A 17,845-nucleotide genomic window follows, 5' to 3' on the forward strand; every position below is an offset into this window, starting at 1 on the left:
CCACCCCCCTGCGTCCCCTACAGCCCCTGGCGCTCGCCTCCTGTTCCTCGCCGCAGAGTTCAGCCCCGGCAGCGGTAAGGGTGACTTGCCAGCAACAGATGCCGGGCGCCAAGATTTGCATCCTTAAGCCACGCTGAACGCCAGAAGAAGAGAGAAGGAAGCAGAGAAGCGTCGGGAAGGCGGGGACGGGAGGTGCGGAAATCCCCTCCTAAAAGGCAGAAGCCGTCGCCCGCACCGGAGAGCGCCGCGCCGGCTGATCGCCAGCTTGCTGCCGCTGCCACGAGCGCCCGCCTCTCCCCAGCCATGCCAGGCCCGGCCGCCGGCGAGGGGAAGGTCCCCTTCCGCAATGCCAAGGAGGAAATCCGTGTGGACTTCGGGGTCCAGGGCTCGGAGGGCGGCGGCGGCGGCCGGGAGAAGCCCGGCGCGCGCGGGCAGCGGCAGGACATCGTCTGGAGGAACGTCTTCCTGATGAGCCTGCTCCACTTGGGGGCCGTGTACTCCCTGGTGCTCATCCCAAAAGCCCAGCCGCTTACTCTGCTCTGGGGTAAGTTCCGCCGGCGCCCCCTGCGCCCCGGGCACCGAGGCGAGGCGGCGCCGGGTCGCGCGGGGTCGCGGGTCGCCGCTGGCTTCGGGCGGTGCGGAGCCCCCCTACGCTCTCCGCTCGCCTCCCCACCAGGCGCCCCGGTCCCCCGGCCTGCAGTCGTCCGGCCTTTGGGACAGGCAGGTATTTCTGTGCTGGTATTTTCAACTTCTGCCTCCCCCGCTGTCAGCTTGAGTAGGCGCCTTTGGCGGCGCCTGGATGGACTCGGGGTCCTTCGGCGCCACCGCTGTGCGCAGAGGCACACCGGCTGAACCCGGGTTCCAGGGCGGGGAGACCGATGGGATGATTGTGTCGCCCAGGCGGGTCCCAGGGGCACTCCCTTCTGCGCCCTTCGGCTTCTCAGTCTCCTCTGTGGGCCACGGACCTTGGGGCCGAGTTGAGGACAAGAAAGGGAGTTGGAGCGGGGGTGGAGAGACCCGGCACCGGATCAGTCTTGATGTTAGCGCAGGAGATGGAAGACACCAGTTCCCTTCCTGCCCCTGCAAGGCCCCCATCCCTGCCCCTTCCGTGATCTTTTGTGCCCAGTTGCACTTCTACGGCCCCAGAAGTTTCTCGGCGAGCACACCAACCCCGCGGCGAGAGCGCTCTGCCCCCGGCACAAAGCTCAGACCGTGGCCGAGCAGATCCCCTCTGGGACCTATCCCTTCTGACCAGTGACTGTCTGTCACCGCACCTGTAGCTCTCCCTCTCGCCACCCTCTTTCCCAGCACCCCTAACCCTGCCGGCATGGGAGGGAGCCCAGGACCACCCCCCTCCAATCCCCCCCACCTCCCGGGGCCCGGGGGCCGAGTGCCTGCCCTACGTGACTCCAGTGGCTGACCTCAGAACCACTTCCAACACCCACTGCCCCAGCAACTGGTTTTGGCCTCAGTCCCTGCAGTAGCCACGTTAGCCGAGACAAAAGGCGCTGGCCTTGATATCCTGGGCTGAGAATTGGACGAGGTGATCCAAGAAGCCCTTTCAGCTCTCCTTTCCGAGATCACCAAGGAACGGGGGCAGGAGAAACACAACCTACTTTTATTCCCAGAGGGGAAGAGGAAGGAAGAAAATAAGAAAACCTCTTTCTGCAAGGTGTCTTATTTAGCATAGTGCCAGCTCCAAATGCCTGGGTTCATAATGGGGCCACTCGGTTCCAAGCCTTCCCCTGAAACTCTGCAGTCCCTGCTCTCGGAAGCAAACTCTTCCAGAAGATGGGTGCCTCTTAGGGGAGTGTGGCTGAGCAGAGCTGAGGAATGATGAGAGGGGCGGGGCATCTTTGGGGATCTGTGAAGCCTCCCAGAGCCCCCTAAGCTTTGGGTAACCTCCCTGCTCAGCCCTCCCCTGCTCAGTACACCTCCTCAATTCAGTGTCCTTTTCACCATCTTCTTTGCTGTTACGTGTTGGTTTCATTCTCCCTGTCTTCTTTCTTCCTTTACCTCCAGATGACTAGATTGTGAGATGCTCAGTCATTGCTTCATGGACACACTCCCCCCACCTGCCAACCAAAACCCTTATTGCCCTGGATCCTCCAGGGAGCTTCTCCCTCTCCACCCCACTCCTCCCTGCAGGGGCAGGACTGTGCCTTTGGACTTTAGAACTCACCTGCCTCCAGGGGATTGGGGCTTAGCTTTAATAGCTGCAGGGAGAAGTGAGCACTTAAAATATTGTCTTACATGCCTGGAGCTCCACAGACCCACAGGCTCCATCCCTTACAGCCACCCACCCACTGGTTCTGGCATCCCACCAGGAGCCACAAGGACAAGGCCTCCTCTCCAGGTTTGCCACTCACCTCTGCCCTTTCCAGGCCACTCACTGTGGTGGAGACAGAATCTTTCTTCTGAAAGACCTTGGCCAGAAGACACCGTCCTCGGCCTCAAACTCCTCCAGCTTCCCCGGAGACATCAACACACTGCAGGACTCTGGGTTCCCCTTTGTGGGTGATGTTGCCAAGCCCATCCTTGTGCCTTCCTGCATAGTCTTCTGCCTTAGCTACTTTTCATCAGTTCCATTCCCTGAATCTTGATTCACTCCCTACCTGGGTTTCATTGCTCCCCCTGCAAAAAAACCCCCAAACAAACAAACAGAAAAAGAGCCGACAGTGGTGGATATTGTAGTTTCAAGATTCAAACTTATGACTTAGAAACATTCCAAGTAAGTGAATGTTATCTGATGGATATCTTGTGAGAGAAGTGAGGGAGAGAGACAGCTAAGATCAGTGTGCTGATGGCTAGAATCTTTAGGGAGACTGTTGATCAGGATTATTTTCATTGAAAGCCCTGGTGCCTTGAGCTACAAGGTTCTCCCCACTGGATGCCCTTTTCATCATCTCTCCCACTGGCTCTGTCTAGTGTTAGGACTGAGTTCATGCACCAGTGGGCTGTTCATCCACTTCAGGGACCTGAGCTGTCAAGGCAGTAGGCTTAACTAGCCCATCTATTATTGCTTGCCACCCTCCACCCCAGGTATGGTTGCCCTGGAAACAGGAGGCATCCATGCAGGGCACCCAGCAGAGGATGTTTTAGGTGTTCAGTTGTGCGAAGAGTAATTTGCGTGGCAGTAAAATGTCATCCATGAAAGATCCCATCAGGTTGTTCAGTCCAGACCTCCTCCACTGCCTCACTCCCCACCTTTTTATGACTCTCCTTGGGCCCAGAGCAACTTGTTTTCTCTTCTTATCCTTGCAGTTTTCTGAGTGGGCAGGCTATCAGAACGGAATGCTCTTGGTGCCCACAGGTCCTGAGGGATGAGTTTATGACTTTTGAGGACAGAACACGACCTCCAGCTGGAGGAAAAATCTTCACCTGAAGCCTTGAGCTCACAAAAGTGCCTGCTTTCAGGGTTTTTGGCCAAAGAGGCAGTTGTTCATGCCCTGAATCCCAGGAGGAGCAGAATAGGGGAGTGAGAGGCAGCAGTTGTGGTGTCGAGGTCAAAGTCCTGTGCTCCTTCCCAGCAGCTTTGCCCTGTCTCCAGGCATTCTGGCCATTGGTTTCCAAAAACATGAGGGACTTTTCTGGTTTCCCTTGAAATGTCATCCGAATCCCCTAAATATGCCTTGGTGACATCATGACAATTTCAGTGACAGTATCAGGCATGCAAAACAGTAATATGCCCTGCTCCCTTCCATCTTGCCCCAGGGCAGATGTGACCATTGCTAAGGTAGATACAGGATTCTCTGGTGCCCTTCAGCTTGCTGGAACACAGCCTATGGCGAGGGATCTGAGTAGTGGCAGGAATTGACAAGGCAGTCTAGCAGGAGGGAGGATCAGGAGAGGCTGGGGTTTGGAAGGTACTGGTCCATCAGTCAAATTCTGTCCAGTTCTGGGCTCCCCTGGTGGTGCAGTGGTTGGGGGTCCGCCTGCCGATGCAGGGGACACGGGTTCATGCCCTGGTCCTGGAGGATCCCACATGCCGCGGAGAGGCTGGGCCCATGGGCCGTGGCCGCTGAGCCTGCGCATCCGGAGCCTGTGCTCCGCAATGGGAGAGGCCACAACAGTGAGAGAGGCCCGCGTACCGCAAAAAAAAAAAAAAAAAAAAATTCTGTCCAATTCTGAGAGTTACCCAAAGATGAGTTGTCTTCTGTCAGGCCTTGGGTAACCTGAATCCACACCTTCGATGGTCCTGATGTCCTTGTTGTGCTTCTTTTTCCATCAAATCCCTAACATTGTTGAGGCGCTCCAAGAATGCGTGGCCATGGACTTCCGTTTTACCTCCGGGTTTTCTAGGGTGAGCACAGCTCAGAAGAGAAACAACTGAGAATGTGAATCCTTGCCCTCCTACTTACTTACCAGCTTCATGGCCTTGGGCAAATGAACATCTCCAGACCTCAGCTTTCTCACCTGTAAAATGGGTATATCAATACTTCTTGCTCATGAGGTTGTGAGAATTAAATTCAATAATAGGTGTAAACTACTTAGCACAGTGCCTGGACCTTGGCTGATGTCCAGTAATTGTTAACTGCTCTTATTATTATTGGTCCTGATACTGGCTTTTTTTCTTTAGTAGAAGGAAAAAAGGCGCTCTTGCAGCACAATCAATTCTACAAAGCTGGCACACAACATGGCTTCGTTGCCTCTCTTGCATGGAAAAGGTTGCTTTGGCTTGGGAAACAAGGGTTCTTTCTCAAAGTCTCCAAAGAGGAATGAACACAGATCCCCCTGTCCCTCCTCCCTCCCCATTCCCTTCTCTTTCATCCTCTCTTCCTATTTTCCTCCAAAAGGCCACTATTTTGTAAATAAGAATCTTTTTGTTCAGCTGATAACTCACCTGGTCTTCAGTGTTTTCTTTGGGGCTTTTTGAGTGGAGCCCATTACAATTGCTGTAAAAACAGGGCCAAATCATTTCTGCTAAATGTCTTAGGGTCTCAGTTTTGACTTTTTTCCCCGTTTCTGTCTCCTTGAATCATTTTTTTTTTTAAGTCTTTAATGCTCAAACTACTAAAAAACTGAAAAACATAAATGAATCTTCCTTTTAAACCTTGTAATTCCCAGCCCATTGTTGGAACTCTCGCATTTTTAATAACCAGGCAAGCACTAAGAGCCCTACCCAAGGCTGGGTGGGGTGCAGCGAAATCTGAGAGAATGGAGTGTGCTTTTGCTGGCTTAATAGTCTAAACAAATATAAATATGGGTTGAGGTTAACATTATTAACTCGTTTTTTTTTTCTAACACTGGTCAAGGTCACTGCCAACTGCACTGTCATCCTGAAATGTGAAGTCGCTCTGCAGAGTAGAAACCAGAGCTGGAATCCCAGCATTGCCACTTAGTTCAACTTCAGGCGGGTCCCTTTCCAGTGGGTGAGCCTCGGTTTCCTGGTCTCTGAAATAGGGATGATAATACTGAGCTGAAAGTTGTTTTAAGAATCAGGGTGAATGTCAGACCAGTGCCAGAGGATAGACACGCAGTGCTCTCTGTTACTACCAATCCCACCGTGGGCCAGGCGTCAGGGAACCTGCAGGGCTTCCGTGTCTGTTTGTCTGGGACTTCTTGTGGCTCAAATATAAGGCATAGCCTTTACATCCAAATAAATGATCCTGACCTCGTGTAACATTTAGTTCTCATCTTATCCTGATTTGTGTATTGTATAAGATCATAATAATTGCTTGGAAAAGTCACTGAGAGATTTACAAAAGGGTGACACAAGTCATGGTGGTTTCTCTAAACTTTTATAAAAGGCAACACTGTCTTTGGTTGGCATTATTCCTGTTGAGCATTTATTATGACATTCTGTAGTCTCTGGTGTGCAATCTTGCCATCCCTCTGCTGTGACGTGTCCTGCTTCTGTGGAAGTGCCACCCTGGGGTGAAGAGTGTGGACGTTAGAGTCAGAGGATGTGGGTTCAAGACTAGCCCCCCAGCTATAGCCTTGGGCAGATCACTCACCCTCCCTAGCCTCAGCGTCGCCAGCTGCACAGCGAGAACAGCAGTACAGCCAGGGGCATGTCGCAGCTGGAGTGAAAGGAAGGAGATTAAGGGACTTGGTCCTTGGTGCTTCCCTTCGCTCCTTCCCTTCCTTTAGCTCCCCCTGGGGTGGCTGGGACTTGTTGGGCTGCCCCCTGGTTGTCAGAAAGCCCTGGTCAGGGGTAAAGCACTTGGTTTTCTGACTTTGTTTTCCCTGGCAATGGGTTGGTGGCCACCCCAACAGGGACCCGCTATCCTCCCTCATAAATGTCTGCCGTTTGTTCACTCTGAGTGTGAACGGCCACGAGAGAGAGCCTCACAGTTGCACGTGCAGTCACATATACATTTGTCCACTAATTCATTCATTATTTTCCTTTTCAACTATTGTCAAAACATATCAGAATCACTTGGGGATCTTTTGAAATATTCAGAAGCCTGCCCCCCCCCCCCCCCCGGACCTACTGCACTGGAATCTCTAGGAGTGAGGTCCTGGCTTTTTTATTTTTTTGAAAAAGGCATTAAGGTGTTTCTGATGCACAGCGGGGCTGAGAACCATTATTTAATTCCCTTATCCACATTCAGTTATGCTTATTAGTCACCCATTACTTGCCAGGCACGGACACCGTCCCTGACTTCGCGGCACTTAAGGCCAGTTGGAGAGACAGACGGGTGCACAGGTGAGAACCGCCAAGGCAGCATTAGCTGCAGGTGCCAGCCTGGGGGAGTTGGGGCGGCTTCCCAGAGGAGGAGGTGGCTGGACTGAGCCTCCAGGAGGCTCGAGGCTGGCTGGCCGAGGGGTTTGGGTGAGATGGCATTGTAGCCACAGGCTACAGAGCTCCCGAGGGGAGAGAGGAGAGCCAGTCAAGGACCTGATGGTTCAGCGAGGCTGAAGGTGATCAGGGCCCAGATCCAGGGCAGGAAGATTCAACAGGACCACGAAGAATGGGAGGGGTCAGGCTTTCAGGGAGGCTGCCCTTCAGCCTCTCCCTGCCTCGCACCTCCTCTCACCCACCTCACACACCAGTGGCTCTTGGTGTATAACTTTGAGACCAGACACATGGCAGTGGAATGAGTGAGTCTGAAGATTTTCAGGAAAGGCCCTGAGGCAGACAACTTGGAGCAGGTGTGCAGTGGGACCGGGCACCTCCCTCAGGCTGGCCAGAGCTGAGGGAGAGCTAGAAATAATGTCTCAGCTGGGCCTTTGATCTCACAGATTCAGGGGTATTGTCCCAGGACTAAATTACTAAACAGCCCCAAGGGTATAATAGCACAGGCACACCAGACCCAGGGTTCTCTCCTCTGTGTTCCTCTTTCCTCTGTTTCTCAAAGGTACAGGTGTGTAGGGGAGTTCTCACCTTACTTCCTCCCTTGAACCTGAGCTTAAACAGCTGGTTCTCACTACCCTCCTTCTTTTTTTTTTTTTTTTTTTTTTTTTGCGGTACGCGGGCCTCTCACTGCTGCGGCCTCTCCCGTTGCAGAGCACAGGCTCTGGATGTGCAGGCTCAGCGGTCATGGCTCACGGGCCCAGCCGCTCCACGGCATGTGGGATCCCCCCGGACCGGGGCACGAACCCGTGTCCCCCGCATCGGCAGGCGGACTCTCAACCACTGTGCCACCAGGGAAGCCCCACTACCCTCCTTCTTAATGTCCTGCTTCCCATTTCTGCAGCTTATTACGGAGGGCTCCGTGGGTCCCTGCAGGCTGTGGTCCAGCAACATCACCTGGGAGCTTGTTATAAAGAAAGAAAGACTCTCAGACCCCACCCTGGACCTATTGAATCACTACCTGTACTGATATGGTCTCCAGGTGACCCATCTGCACTGAACTTAGAGAAGCACTCCCTCAAGTCAGGCCACAAGCCGACGGGTCAGAGAAGCTGCTCGCGGGTGGGATTTGGCAACTCTTTCTTTTTCCGTTTAATGGCCTCCTCCCCTTTGCCTTCCCTCCTCCCCTCCTGCCTCCTTGTAGCTTATTTTAGAACATGTCGGGATCCTGCTTCCCTTGCCAACAAAACGCTGTTGCTAAAATTTTTCAGCTGGCAGCAGTGATGTTTAATTCATGGGCTAGAAAATTAATTTTATTTTCACGAGTAGAGCTGGAGAAAAATAACAGGAAGTCTCTGTGCATGGCCCTTGGGAATTCAGCTTGTTTATTTAATAGATGAACTGGTAAAGGTGAGGATGCCTCAGGAAAGGGCCACCTTCCACAAAGGATGCTTTTGGCTGCAAGTAGCACAAAACTCAACTTAGGATGGCATAAAAGATAAAGAAAATTTCTAATTTCACTGGTAAATAATCCTAAGGTAGGGCACTTGTGGGATGACTCAGTAATAACATCAAAGAGCAGGTTTCATTTCTGCCATGGTGGGCTTGTGGAGTTTAGTTTTCCTTGTGGCTACAAGATGACTGCCAGAGTTCCAGGAGTTACAACAATGTCCTACAGAAGAAGAGAGAGGCTGCCCCTTCCTGAAGTCTCATCAGAGAGAAACTGTCTCCTGGTCATCTCACAGCTGATGTCTCCTCAAGTCTCACTTGCAGGATTGTGTCCCAAGTCCCTTGTTAAACCATCATTGGCAAGGGATTCAGGCTAATCAGGGTTAGCCACTGAGCCACATGCCACATGAGGCGGGGGTTAAGAGCCAAACAAAACCCAGGCTCTGGGGGAAGGGAGAAGAGGGCATGGCTGCTGGGACAGCCAACACCTCTGCTCCAGGGCCTGCCTTTACTCCCTCTCATGACCTTCCCTCTTTGGTGTCACCTCCATTCCCTGGAAAGGCTCTGATTTCATACTTTAGCATGCTCTTCCCCTCTACTCCCTACCCGTTCAGCTTGTCTCCAGTCCTGCTGTCATTTCAGTGAGTTGTAAATGTCTGCCTTTTCCATGAGGCTGTGAGCTCTCCCATGGCACATCTGCCTCCCCAGAACCTGGCAATGGCCTCTGCTCAACATACACTGTGCTGGGGGAATGGATGAAGGAAGAGACGAATGAATGAGTTTAATCTTTGTGTGGCCTTTCTTTCTAAGGAAAGTTTTCATGTTGTTTCTTAACTTTAAAGATGTTTCTGCCCCTGTAAAAGAACTTTCCATGTGATTTTGGGGAAAGAACTGGGGAGAGAGAAGGCTTTCTCAGTGCCCCAGGAATCTGCATGCCCCTCTACACCCAGGTCCACCTGGGAGACACCCTGACCTCAGTGGGGAGCTTGCAGAATTCTTTATCGCTCTTCTGGGTTTTTATGGGGTGAGACGGGGCTGGTACCCAGGGCTGTACCTCTGGGTACAGGGAAGTGTTAAATGCCTTGTGGGAGAATGGAATTAAAAAGAAAAAGATGGACAATGAGTGACTTAGAATGTGTTCTTTTTTTTTATTTTTATTTTTTGCGGTACGCGGGCCTCTCACTGTTGCGGCCTCTCCCATTGTGGAGCACAGGCTCCGGACGCGCAGGCTCAGTGGCCAGGGCTCACGGTCCCAGCCGCTCCGTGGCATGTGGTATCTTCCCGGACCGGGGCACGAACCCGTGTCCCCTGCATCGGCAGGCGGACTCTCAACCACTGCGCCACCAGGGAAGCCCAGAATGTGTTCTTTACCAAGGTTTTCCATGGACACACTTTCCTCAGACTGATGAATGGTTTTCTTGGCTGGTCATTGTCTTCATCGTTCAGGCGACACAGAATGTCAGTGATGACCTCACGGTCAGATTTCTGTTCTCTTGCCTCAAATTTTACTTAAAAGGGCATTTAAAAGTCCACCTAAAAAAAAAAAGTCCACTTAACCTCACCCAGCAGGTAATTTTTTTTTTTAAATAAATGTATTTATTCATTTTTGGCTGCGTTGGGTTTTCGCTGCTGCGTGCAGGCTTTCTCTAGTTGCGGCGAGCCGGGGCTACTCTTCGTTGCGGTGCGCAGGCTTCTCATTGTAGTGGCTTCTCTTGTTGTGGAGCACGGGCTCTAGGCGCGCGAGCCTCAGTAGTTGTGGCACATGGGCTTGGTTGCTCTGTGGCATGTGGGATCTTCCTGGACCAGGGCTCGAACCCGTATCCCCTGCATTGGCAGGCGGATTTCCAACCATTGCACTACCAGGGAAGCCCTGCCCTTGAAATGGGGAAAAAAAATCAAATACCAGTGGACTTGGAAATGAAGAGCTACAAGAATAGAGTTTAGAACTCAGGTTTAAATTTGTTTTCTTCCTGTATCACTGTCTGTTGTATGAATACCATCATGCACTCGCAATTTGACTGTATTGGTTTTAGCTTGGTTCCCTAAAGAGGCAATGATCGTAAATGCAACCTGTGACCTAAATGAGCAAGGCCATCTCCCAAAGCATCCTCCACCTCATCATCAAGAAACATTTATCAAGCAAGCAATTAATTTCCTATGGTCTTGAGCCAGGCACTGTGTAAAAAAACAGAGACCTGGTCTCTACCCTCCTATTTTTTTTTTTTTTTTTGCGGTACACGGGCCTCTCACTGTTGTGGCCTCTCCCACTGCGGAGCACAGGCTCCGGACGCGCAGGCTCAGCGGCCATGGCTCACGGGCCCAGCCGCTCCGCGGCGTGTGGGATCTTCCCGGACCCGGGCACGAACCCGTGTCCCCTGCATCGGCAGGCGGACTCTCAACCACTGCGCCACCAGGGAAGCCCCCTCCTACCTTTTATAACTCAGAGAACAGCTGTAATTTTCCCCAAGTAGTGTATCCAACTTAATGTTCTCTTGGCATGAGTAGAAGTGGAAAATACTTCTTTAAAAGTTCTGTGCATGAAATTAGAAATGAATTTCTAAAATGTAACTGTTTCCTGGAGTAGTTTTTCGATTCCCTCCTCTAATAAATACATTCATAATAAGCTTTTGCAGATGGTTACAATGAAGATCGTCTCTATTCTCAGCCTGTGAGTCACTGGAGTGTCCCTGAAAGCATTTGTTTTGCCCTAGAGTCTCTATAAGCAAAAGAAGGTATTTATTAGCAAGTGTGAATAATGCCCACATATCTCCCCCTCCCATCTCCCACCCCCAAATCCATTGTGTTTGGCTCCCTAGCTCCTGACAAGTGGGTGAGTCATTAACATTTTTGAGCTCTGCTTGAATTACTCCAGGGTCTTGACTCTGGAGCTCTGGGGAGAGTTGTCGCTACCCTCTGAGCATAGACTGGGTACGAACCTAAACTTGGCAGAGCTCCCAGGAAGGTTGGAATAAACCACAGTTATTAGTGCTAATATTCCTTCATGCACAGAGCTGGTAGTCAGTCAGTGTTCGCCCAGTGGTTAAAATCATTGGATAACTGTGCCTTCCCTGGTACTCCTGGAATTCCCAACAATCCAAGAGCTAAAGGGTCAATACCTGGCTCAGCTGCAGGGCTTAAATCTAAAAATAAATCTGTTCTCGGGCTTCCCTGGTGGCACAGTGGTTGAGAGTCCTCCTGCCGATGCTAGGGGACACGGGTTCGTGCCCCGGTCCGGGAAGATCCCACATGCCGCGGAGCTGCTGGGCCCGTGAGCCATGGCCGCTGAGCCTGCGCGTCCGGAGCCTGTGCTCCGCAACGGGAGAGGCCACAACAGTGAGAGGCCCACGTACCACAAAAAATAACTAAATAATAACAGCAAGATATAACTTAAAAAAGAATAATAATAAATAAATAGTAAAAATAAAAATAAATCTGTTCTCATTGGTTTTGGTTGGTTGGTGCCCTTGTGGGTTGTCAGTTTTTTTGTAATTGAAGTGTACTTGATTTACAATATTGTGTTACTTTCACATGTACAGCAAAGTAATTTGGAGGTATATATATATATATTCTTTTTTTGATTCTTCTCCATTATAGGTTATTATAAGATATTGAATATAGTTCCCTATGGTGTACTCAAATTTTTTTTTTTTTTTTTTTTTGTGGTACGCAGGCCTCTCACTGTTGTGGCCTCTCCCGTTGTGGAGCCCAGGCTCCGGATGTGCAGGCTCAGCGGCCATGGCTCACGGGCCCAGCCGCTCCGCGGCACGTGGGGTCCTACTGGACCGGGGCACGAACCCATGTCCCCTGCATTGGCAGGCGGACTCTCAACCACTGCGCCACCAGGGAAGCCCTCAAATATTTTTAATATCATCTCTGCATATGCGTTTTCTTGTTATCATATGATTCATATAATCTTCAGCTTCTGTCCTTTTCTATTTTAACTGAATGAGAACTTTGAAAAAATCAGTCAGTCATTCTGGCTTAAATTTATATCCTAAATCATGTAAGGAAAGGTACTAGGGCCCAATCTAAGTTCTGGGGTTGAAAGTAAATCACCTGTCCTAATAAAAACTTCTTTCGTGATAGAGGCAATGTGTGTCTAAAAGGTGATTTTTATTTTCTAGTTTATAATTGCCTTTATGTAAGATTCCCCCCAAAAGATTTGATATTAATCATCAGAAAAAAATAACATTGGAAAAGTCAGATTGTGAAGGTGTATCGTTAAGTGTTGGGAGTTGGGAGGACAGAACGTGGAGGACCTTACCACTAATCCAGGTGGTACTCCTAGCTCACAGGTCGTTGCCCGTGATGTTGTGGATGGTGTCTAGGCTCCCAGCAGCCCAGGGTCGGTGCCACTCAAACCATACCTGAGGCTTGGTACAGGAAATTGTTTTAATGATAGAAAATTTCAAACATACATAAAAGTAAAGAGAACGGAGTCTCTATCCCCACACCCACCCCTCACCTGGGGATTTTTTTGGGTAACTTTTTACTTTGATATATAATCTCAGATACATAGAACAGTTGTAAGAACAGTACAGGGAACTCCCATATACTCTATGCAGACTGAACAATTTCCATCATATTCTCTATGTGTATATGTATACATGTGTGACTACTATTTTTTCTGAGCCATTTGAGAATAAGTCAGAGATATTGTGTCCTTTTATCTCTAAATACTTCAATATGTATTTCCTAGCAGTAAGAATACAACCACAGTACAATGTTCAAAACCAGGAATTTAACCTTGATATTATCTTTTTTTTTTGGCCACGTCCAGCAGCATATGGGATCTTAATTCACCCACCAGGAATGGAACAGGCCCCTGCTGCTTTGGAAGCACAGGGTCTTAACCACTGGACCACCAGGGAAGTCCCAATCTTGATATTATCTAATCCACAGTGGATAGCCAAATGTCATCAGGTACCCTAGCAATATCATTTATAGCTTTTTTTTTCCCCCTTTCAGATTAGGTTGAAGCAAATTCAAGACAATTGCATCTGTAAATACTTAAGTATCCAGTATTAGTCGGGGTAATTCTGGCTACATCGTCCACATGGAAAACCTCGGGGGCCACCTTTCCCCTACCAACTGCCCCCAGCTCTTTGCGGGAAAACATTTGTGAGGGGCAGTTTTCAGAAGCCGGAAGGGGTAGAAACTGAGAAGCAGACATAGGTAATGAGCGAGGCAGTAGTTCTCAGGCTGATCTGCGGACTGTGTATTGGGGGTCATCTGAGTTGCTCGTGCAACGTGCAGATCAGGGGGCTCTACCCAGACGGGAGCTCTACCCAGGCCCTACAGGATGAGAACCTCGGGGAGCGACCCGAACTCTGCATTTTAACAGGTGCCACGGGTAGCTCTTAGACCCTGTGGGCTGGAGGTGCTCTGACCTGGAGGCAGGTGACCTGGGAGTGATGCTGTGTCCCTAGCAGTTTAATTTCACATCCCCACACACCTGCCCCATCTCAGAACACGTGCAAGGCTTTTACATTGCCTCCAATTCCACTAGCCCGAGACTCCTTAGGGTTGATAAGAGGCAGCATTTGGGGAATGGGAATACCTGCAGGGGCTCCTTTCTCAGCACACAGCTTCTTACACAGGGCTGAAACCTTTCTTAGGACTGCGGAGGGGACTCAGGTGCGGCAGCCAACTGCGCAGCCTCAGCGCCTCCCTGCCCGATCTTCCCCTCCAGGAAGGCAGCCCCAGTACGAGTAGCGGTGGCACCATTATTATCGCTCCCAGGACCAGACAGCGAGTTGCTGCTGGAAATCCGCTATATAGATGTGACCGCATTCAGGAAACGTGTCCATTCAAAAAATGGAGGTCGGTGGAGCCCTTCTCTCGGGCCCCTTTCATCTCTGAGGGTCGGGGCTTTCCAGTCATCTTCATTTGCTGAGGAGCAGATACTTCTTAGACCATGCAGGTGGGGATGCAGTGCAGCTCTGCCTGGGACAAGGCACACTTGAGGGGCATCCTGGACCCAGGCTCCTCTGCTACCTGAGATACAAGGACCCTTGTAAACGATTCTGACCCACCAAGAGATGACGACCACTGGGGAGATGCTCTAGACGTTCACTGTGCATCCGATGGGCGGCAGTGGGCTTAATTCTAACCTGCATCCTGTCAATGTGGCCACGTGACAAAGGTGACCACGTGACACAGGTGACCCTCCCCCCTCACCTAGGACAGTAATCCAAGTGGCTGTTTCAGTTCCTCCCGCTGTTGAGTCTTCCTCTCCGTTCTCCTGAAAAGGCGCTGCGCTCTCCAAGTCCTTTTCCATTTTAGCACGAGTGGTTCTCAGGCTGTAGCTCGTGCCAGTTTAGATCTCGGGGCTCATTCAGCCTTGCTCAGGGTAGCCGGGCTGGGTTTCTCTCATTCAGAGATAAGTGTGAAGAGGCAGCAGAGAGCCTTCCAAACCCAGGCAGGCTTGGAGTCTTCACAGAGAAAGAGAGACGCAAAGTCCTGAAAGCAGAGCTCGCGCTGGCGCTGTTCCCAGACTGCGCGAGGTGTGGGAGCAGCTCCCAGAGAAGCAAACAGACAAGTGGGCCTCCTTGGCCCCCTGGGGCTGCCAGGTGCTTCTTCAGTCTAAAGGCTGGAGGCAAGAGTCTGGAGTCAGATACAGCTTTGCTGATTAGCAAACGTTCTAATCTCCCAAGTTTCTCCCTGGTCAGGGCCATTCCTAGTGGACATGAATTGGGTTTATGAAAAAAGTATTTGAAAGTGCCAAAGAGGTTCCCGCACCATCGTGATGATGCTGACGAGGCAGATTGATGTTCTGATATCTACCCGGGCTCAGGAGCAAGTGAGGGAGCACTTCTGGGGTGCGCTTTTCCACCTGCTTGGAGACAGGCAGGTGGAGAGATTTAGATGACTAATTAACTTGTATTTTACACACATTTATGGACATGTGCCCATCATGGGCCAGATGCTGGGAATACACAGGTGAGCAAGCTATCATTCCTGCCCACAAGATGCTCACGATCTAGAAGAGGAGACAGACCTAGGAGAATTGTAACTCAGTGTGATGGATGCCAGGACCGAAGTGGGCCTGAGGTGCAGGGATGGCTAGAGGAGGTGGGCGTTGTAACTGTTTTAATCCACACAACAATAATCCTACAGGGCCTAAATGTCTTCACGGCTGTTCTGAACAACAGCAAAACTTTGCAAACAAAATTATTTCATAACTAATGTAGAGGGGAAGCTTAACCCAATGAATGCATTTGGTGGCAAAATCTGACCTAAACTGTTTATCCTTTTAAATCTGAACGTTCGTATTGATGTGTTTGATGACAGACCCACCATGGGTATTACCATAATGCATAGGCACTCTATTACCTTTATCAAGTCCGAAAAATTCTGAACCTTGAAGCACATCTGACCTTTGGGTTTTGATGAGGGACTGTGGACTTGTCCTGGTATCATCTGCATTTTGCATCTGAGGAGGCAGAATGCAGGGCGGACTCATTTGCCCAAGATCCAGAGCTGGTAAGGGGCAGTCAGGGCTTTTGGGAATGTCCTTCTGATGCCTGAGCCCTGCTGGGCACCCTCAGGTGACACTGCCTTGAAAGGCACCGACTTACACAGCAGTGGTTTGGGCACCGGACTCGTGGGTGCCTCTGGAGTGGGGATGGATCGGATAGCATTGCCCAGGGATGTACCCAGGTGGCCGTGACGGGGATGTGGGTGTCAGTCTCCCCCTTGGCCCGGGCTCATCCACCTCGCGCTGGTGGTACACAGATCCTAATTAACAGGGAATGGGGATTTTGTGCCTCTCTGCCCACAAGATATGCTGTTGCCGTGTCAAAATCTGTCCACTGCCACCCCCGCCCAGGTTATCTCTCACTGCTTCTTGTCTCCATTCCTTGAACATTTTGTTCCCATCACTGGCTTCTGGTCTGTTACCCCTAAGGTCTCTTCAACCAGTGGGAAAGAGGTACTTGTTAATAATTCTGGCATTTTGTAGGTTGGCCCCGGGATCAGCTTTGTGTACAGGCAGGAAGTAGCCAACAGGGAGAAGTGATTTTAGGGACACAGGCCTTAAACAGCCTTCAAATTACCTTCCTTAGCTGTCCTAGCAATTGGAGCAGGGGTTCTGGGCTGAGGCTGGATGCTTCAGCGGTTTCATGAGCCCCCGAAATAGGTTTTGTGTGTGTTGGCGTTTTTCTTTCATTGGATTCTCAGCAGAGCCTGTGACTTTAAAAAGGTTAAGTGCTGCTGGGTTGGAGTGAGGCTCATTAAAACATGTCAGCATTTCCCAAAGGATAAACAGTAAATGAGTGTTCCTTTATATACTCTCTTCCATTATCCTGTCATGTATCTATAGTCAGTATGATCACTTTCATGCTTTAGTTAATAGCTAGGATAGTTAAGCCTTGACAGGCTGAAGGGAAAACTTGGGAGCTTCTGGATTCAATAGGCCTTTATGGGGTAGGTCTACCTAGAGTCCCCCAAATGAGGGATCTCCTTGGATTGTGGCACAACCCAAGGACAAAAGACAAAGGGTGTTTTTCATCACTTTGCTTACTTCGTAATTTTGCCGGTCTTCTCATCACGAGGGAAGCGGTGACGGTTCCTCCAAGGGCCTTTCCCTGCCTCAGCTTAGCTCCGCTTGTTAAACACACCCTGGTGATAAGAATCTAAGGAGGTAATGCACGATTTTCCTCTTGCTGCTGTAACAACTTATCACAAAGTTAGTGACTTACAGCAAAACAAATTTACAAACTTACAGTTCCGTAGGTTAGAAGTCCGACACAGTTCTCACTGGGTTAAAATCAAGGTGTCAACAGGGCGACATTCCTTCCTGGAGGCTCTAGGGGGAGAATCTGTTCCCTTGCCTTTTCCAGCTTCTGGAGGCTGCCTGCATTTCTTGCCTCATGGCCCCTTGTTCTGTCTTCAATGCCAGGCTGTATCTTCGACCTAGAGGGTCAAGTCCCTCTCACATAGCATCACTCTGACCTCCTCTTCTGATTCTCTTCCACTTTTAAGGACCCTTGTGGTTACGTTGGTCCCACTTGGACAATTCGGGCTAATCTCATCTTTGAAGTCAGCTGATTAGCAGCCTTAATTCCATCTGTAACCTTACTTCCCCTTTGACATGTAATGTAACATATTCACAGGTACCAGGACGTGGACATCTTTGGGACATCATTATGCCTGCCACACCCAGACACCAAAGAAAACTAATCTGCATTAATTCCTTTGGTTATTATAGGTACCACCTGGACAGAAACGCTCAGTTATGTATAACCTTCCTTCAAGGAGAGCTTGTCCTTTTGAGAGGCATATCAGAGGGTTACGACACTGCAGGTTCTCTGACCTCATCCTCCCCTTCCTGGGACTGGGGAGAATGTCTGGCCATCCCACAGGTTGTGACCTACTTTCCAGGAACAGCCCTGGAGCATGTAGCCCTCTTAGGGACCTTCTAAAGGATGTATTAATGCTAATGTTTGACTGCCCACCTCTGGCTAGTCCCAGGGGTGACGTATGTTAGCAAAAATTGTCTGGAGGCAGCTTAGGGTCTTGAAACCATCAGATAAACATTTTATTAGGGATGTGTGTGAGGAGAGATTCCTGACCTGCCTGGAATATAATTTATGATTGTGTGTGCAGTGTATGAGCAGGGATGAGAGGACAGAGATGGGAAAACAGAAACCCAAC

The 17,845-nt window shown here is 50.3% G+C and overlaps 1 protein-coding gene across 1 annotated transcript in view; it reads left to right on the forward strand.

Moving 5' to 3' along the window:
- The first annotated feature begins 10 nt into the window (after positions 1-10).
- SCD5 (stearoyl-CoA desaturase 5) overlaps positions 11-17,845 on the forward strand; it is a 164,832-nt gene continuing 146,997 nt past the window's right edge. The window contains exon 1 of the mRNA XM_007447545.1: positions 11-544. Coding sequence (XP_007447607.1) covers positions 304-544 — 241 coding nt within the window. The 5' untranslated portion in view covers positions 11-303. The remainder of the gene's footprint in view (positions 545-17,845) is intronic.

The sequence above is a fragment of the Lipotes vexillifer genome, unplaced genomic scaffold, assembly GCF_000442215.2.
Source record: "Lipotes vexillifer unplaced genomic scaffold, Lipotes_vexillifer_v1.1 scaffold272, whole genome shotgun sequence".
NCBI lineage: Eukaryota > Metazoa > Chordata > Mammalia > Artiodactyla > Lipotidae > Lipotes > Lipotes vexillifer.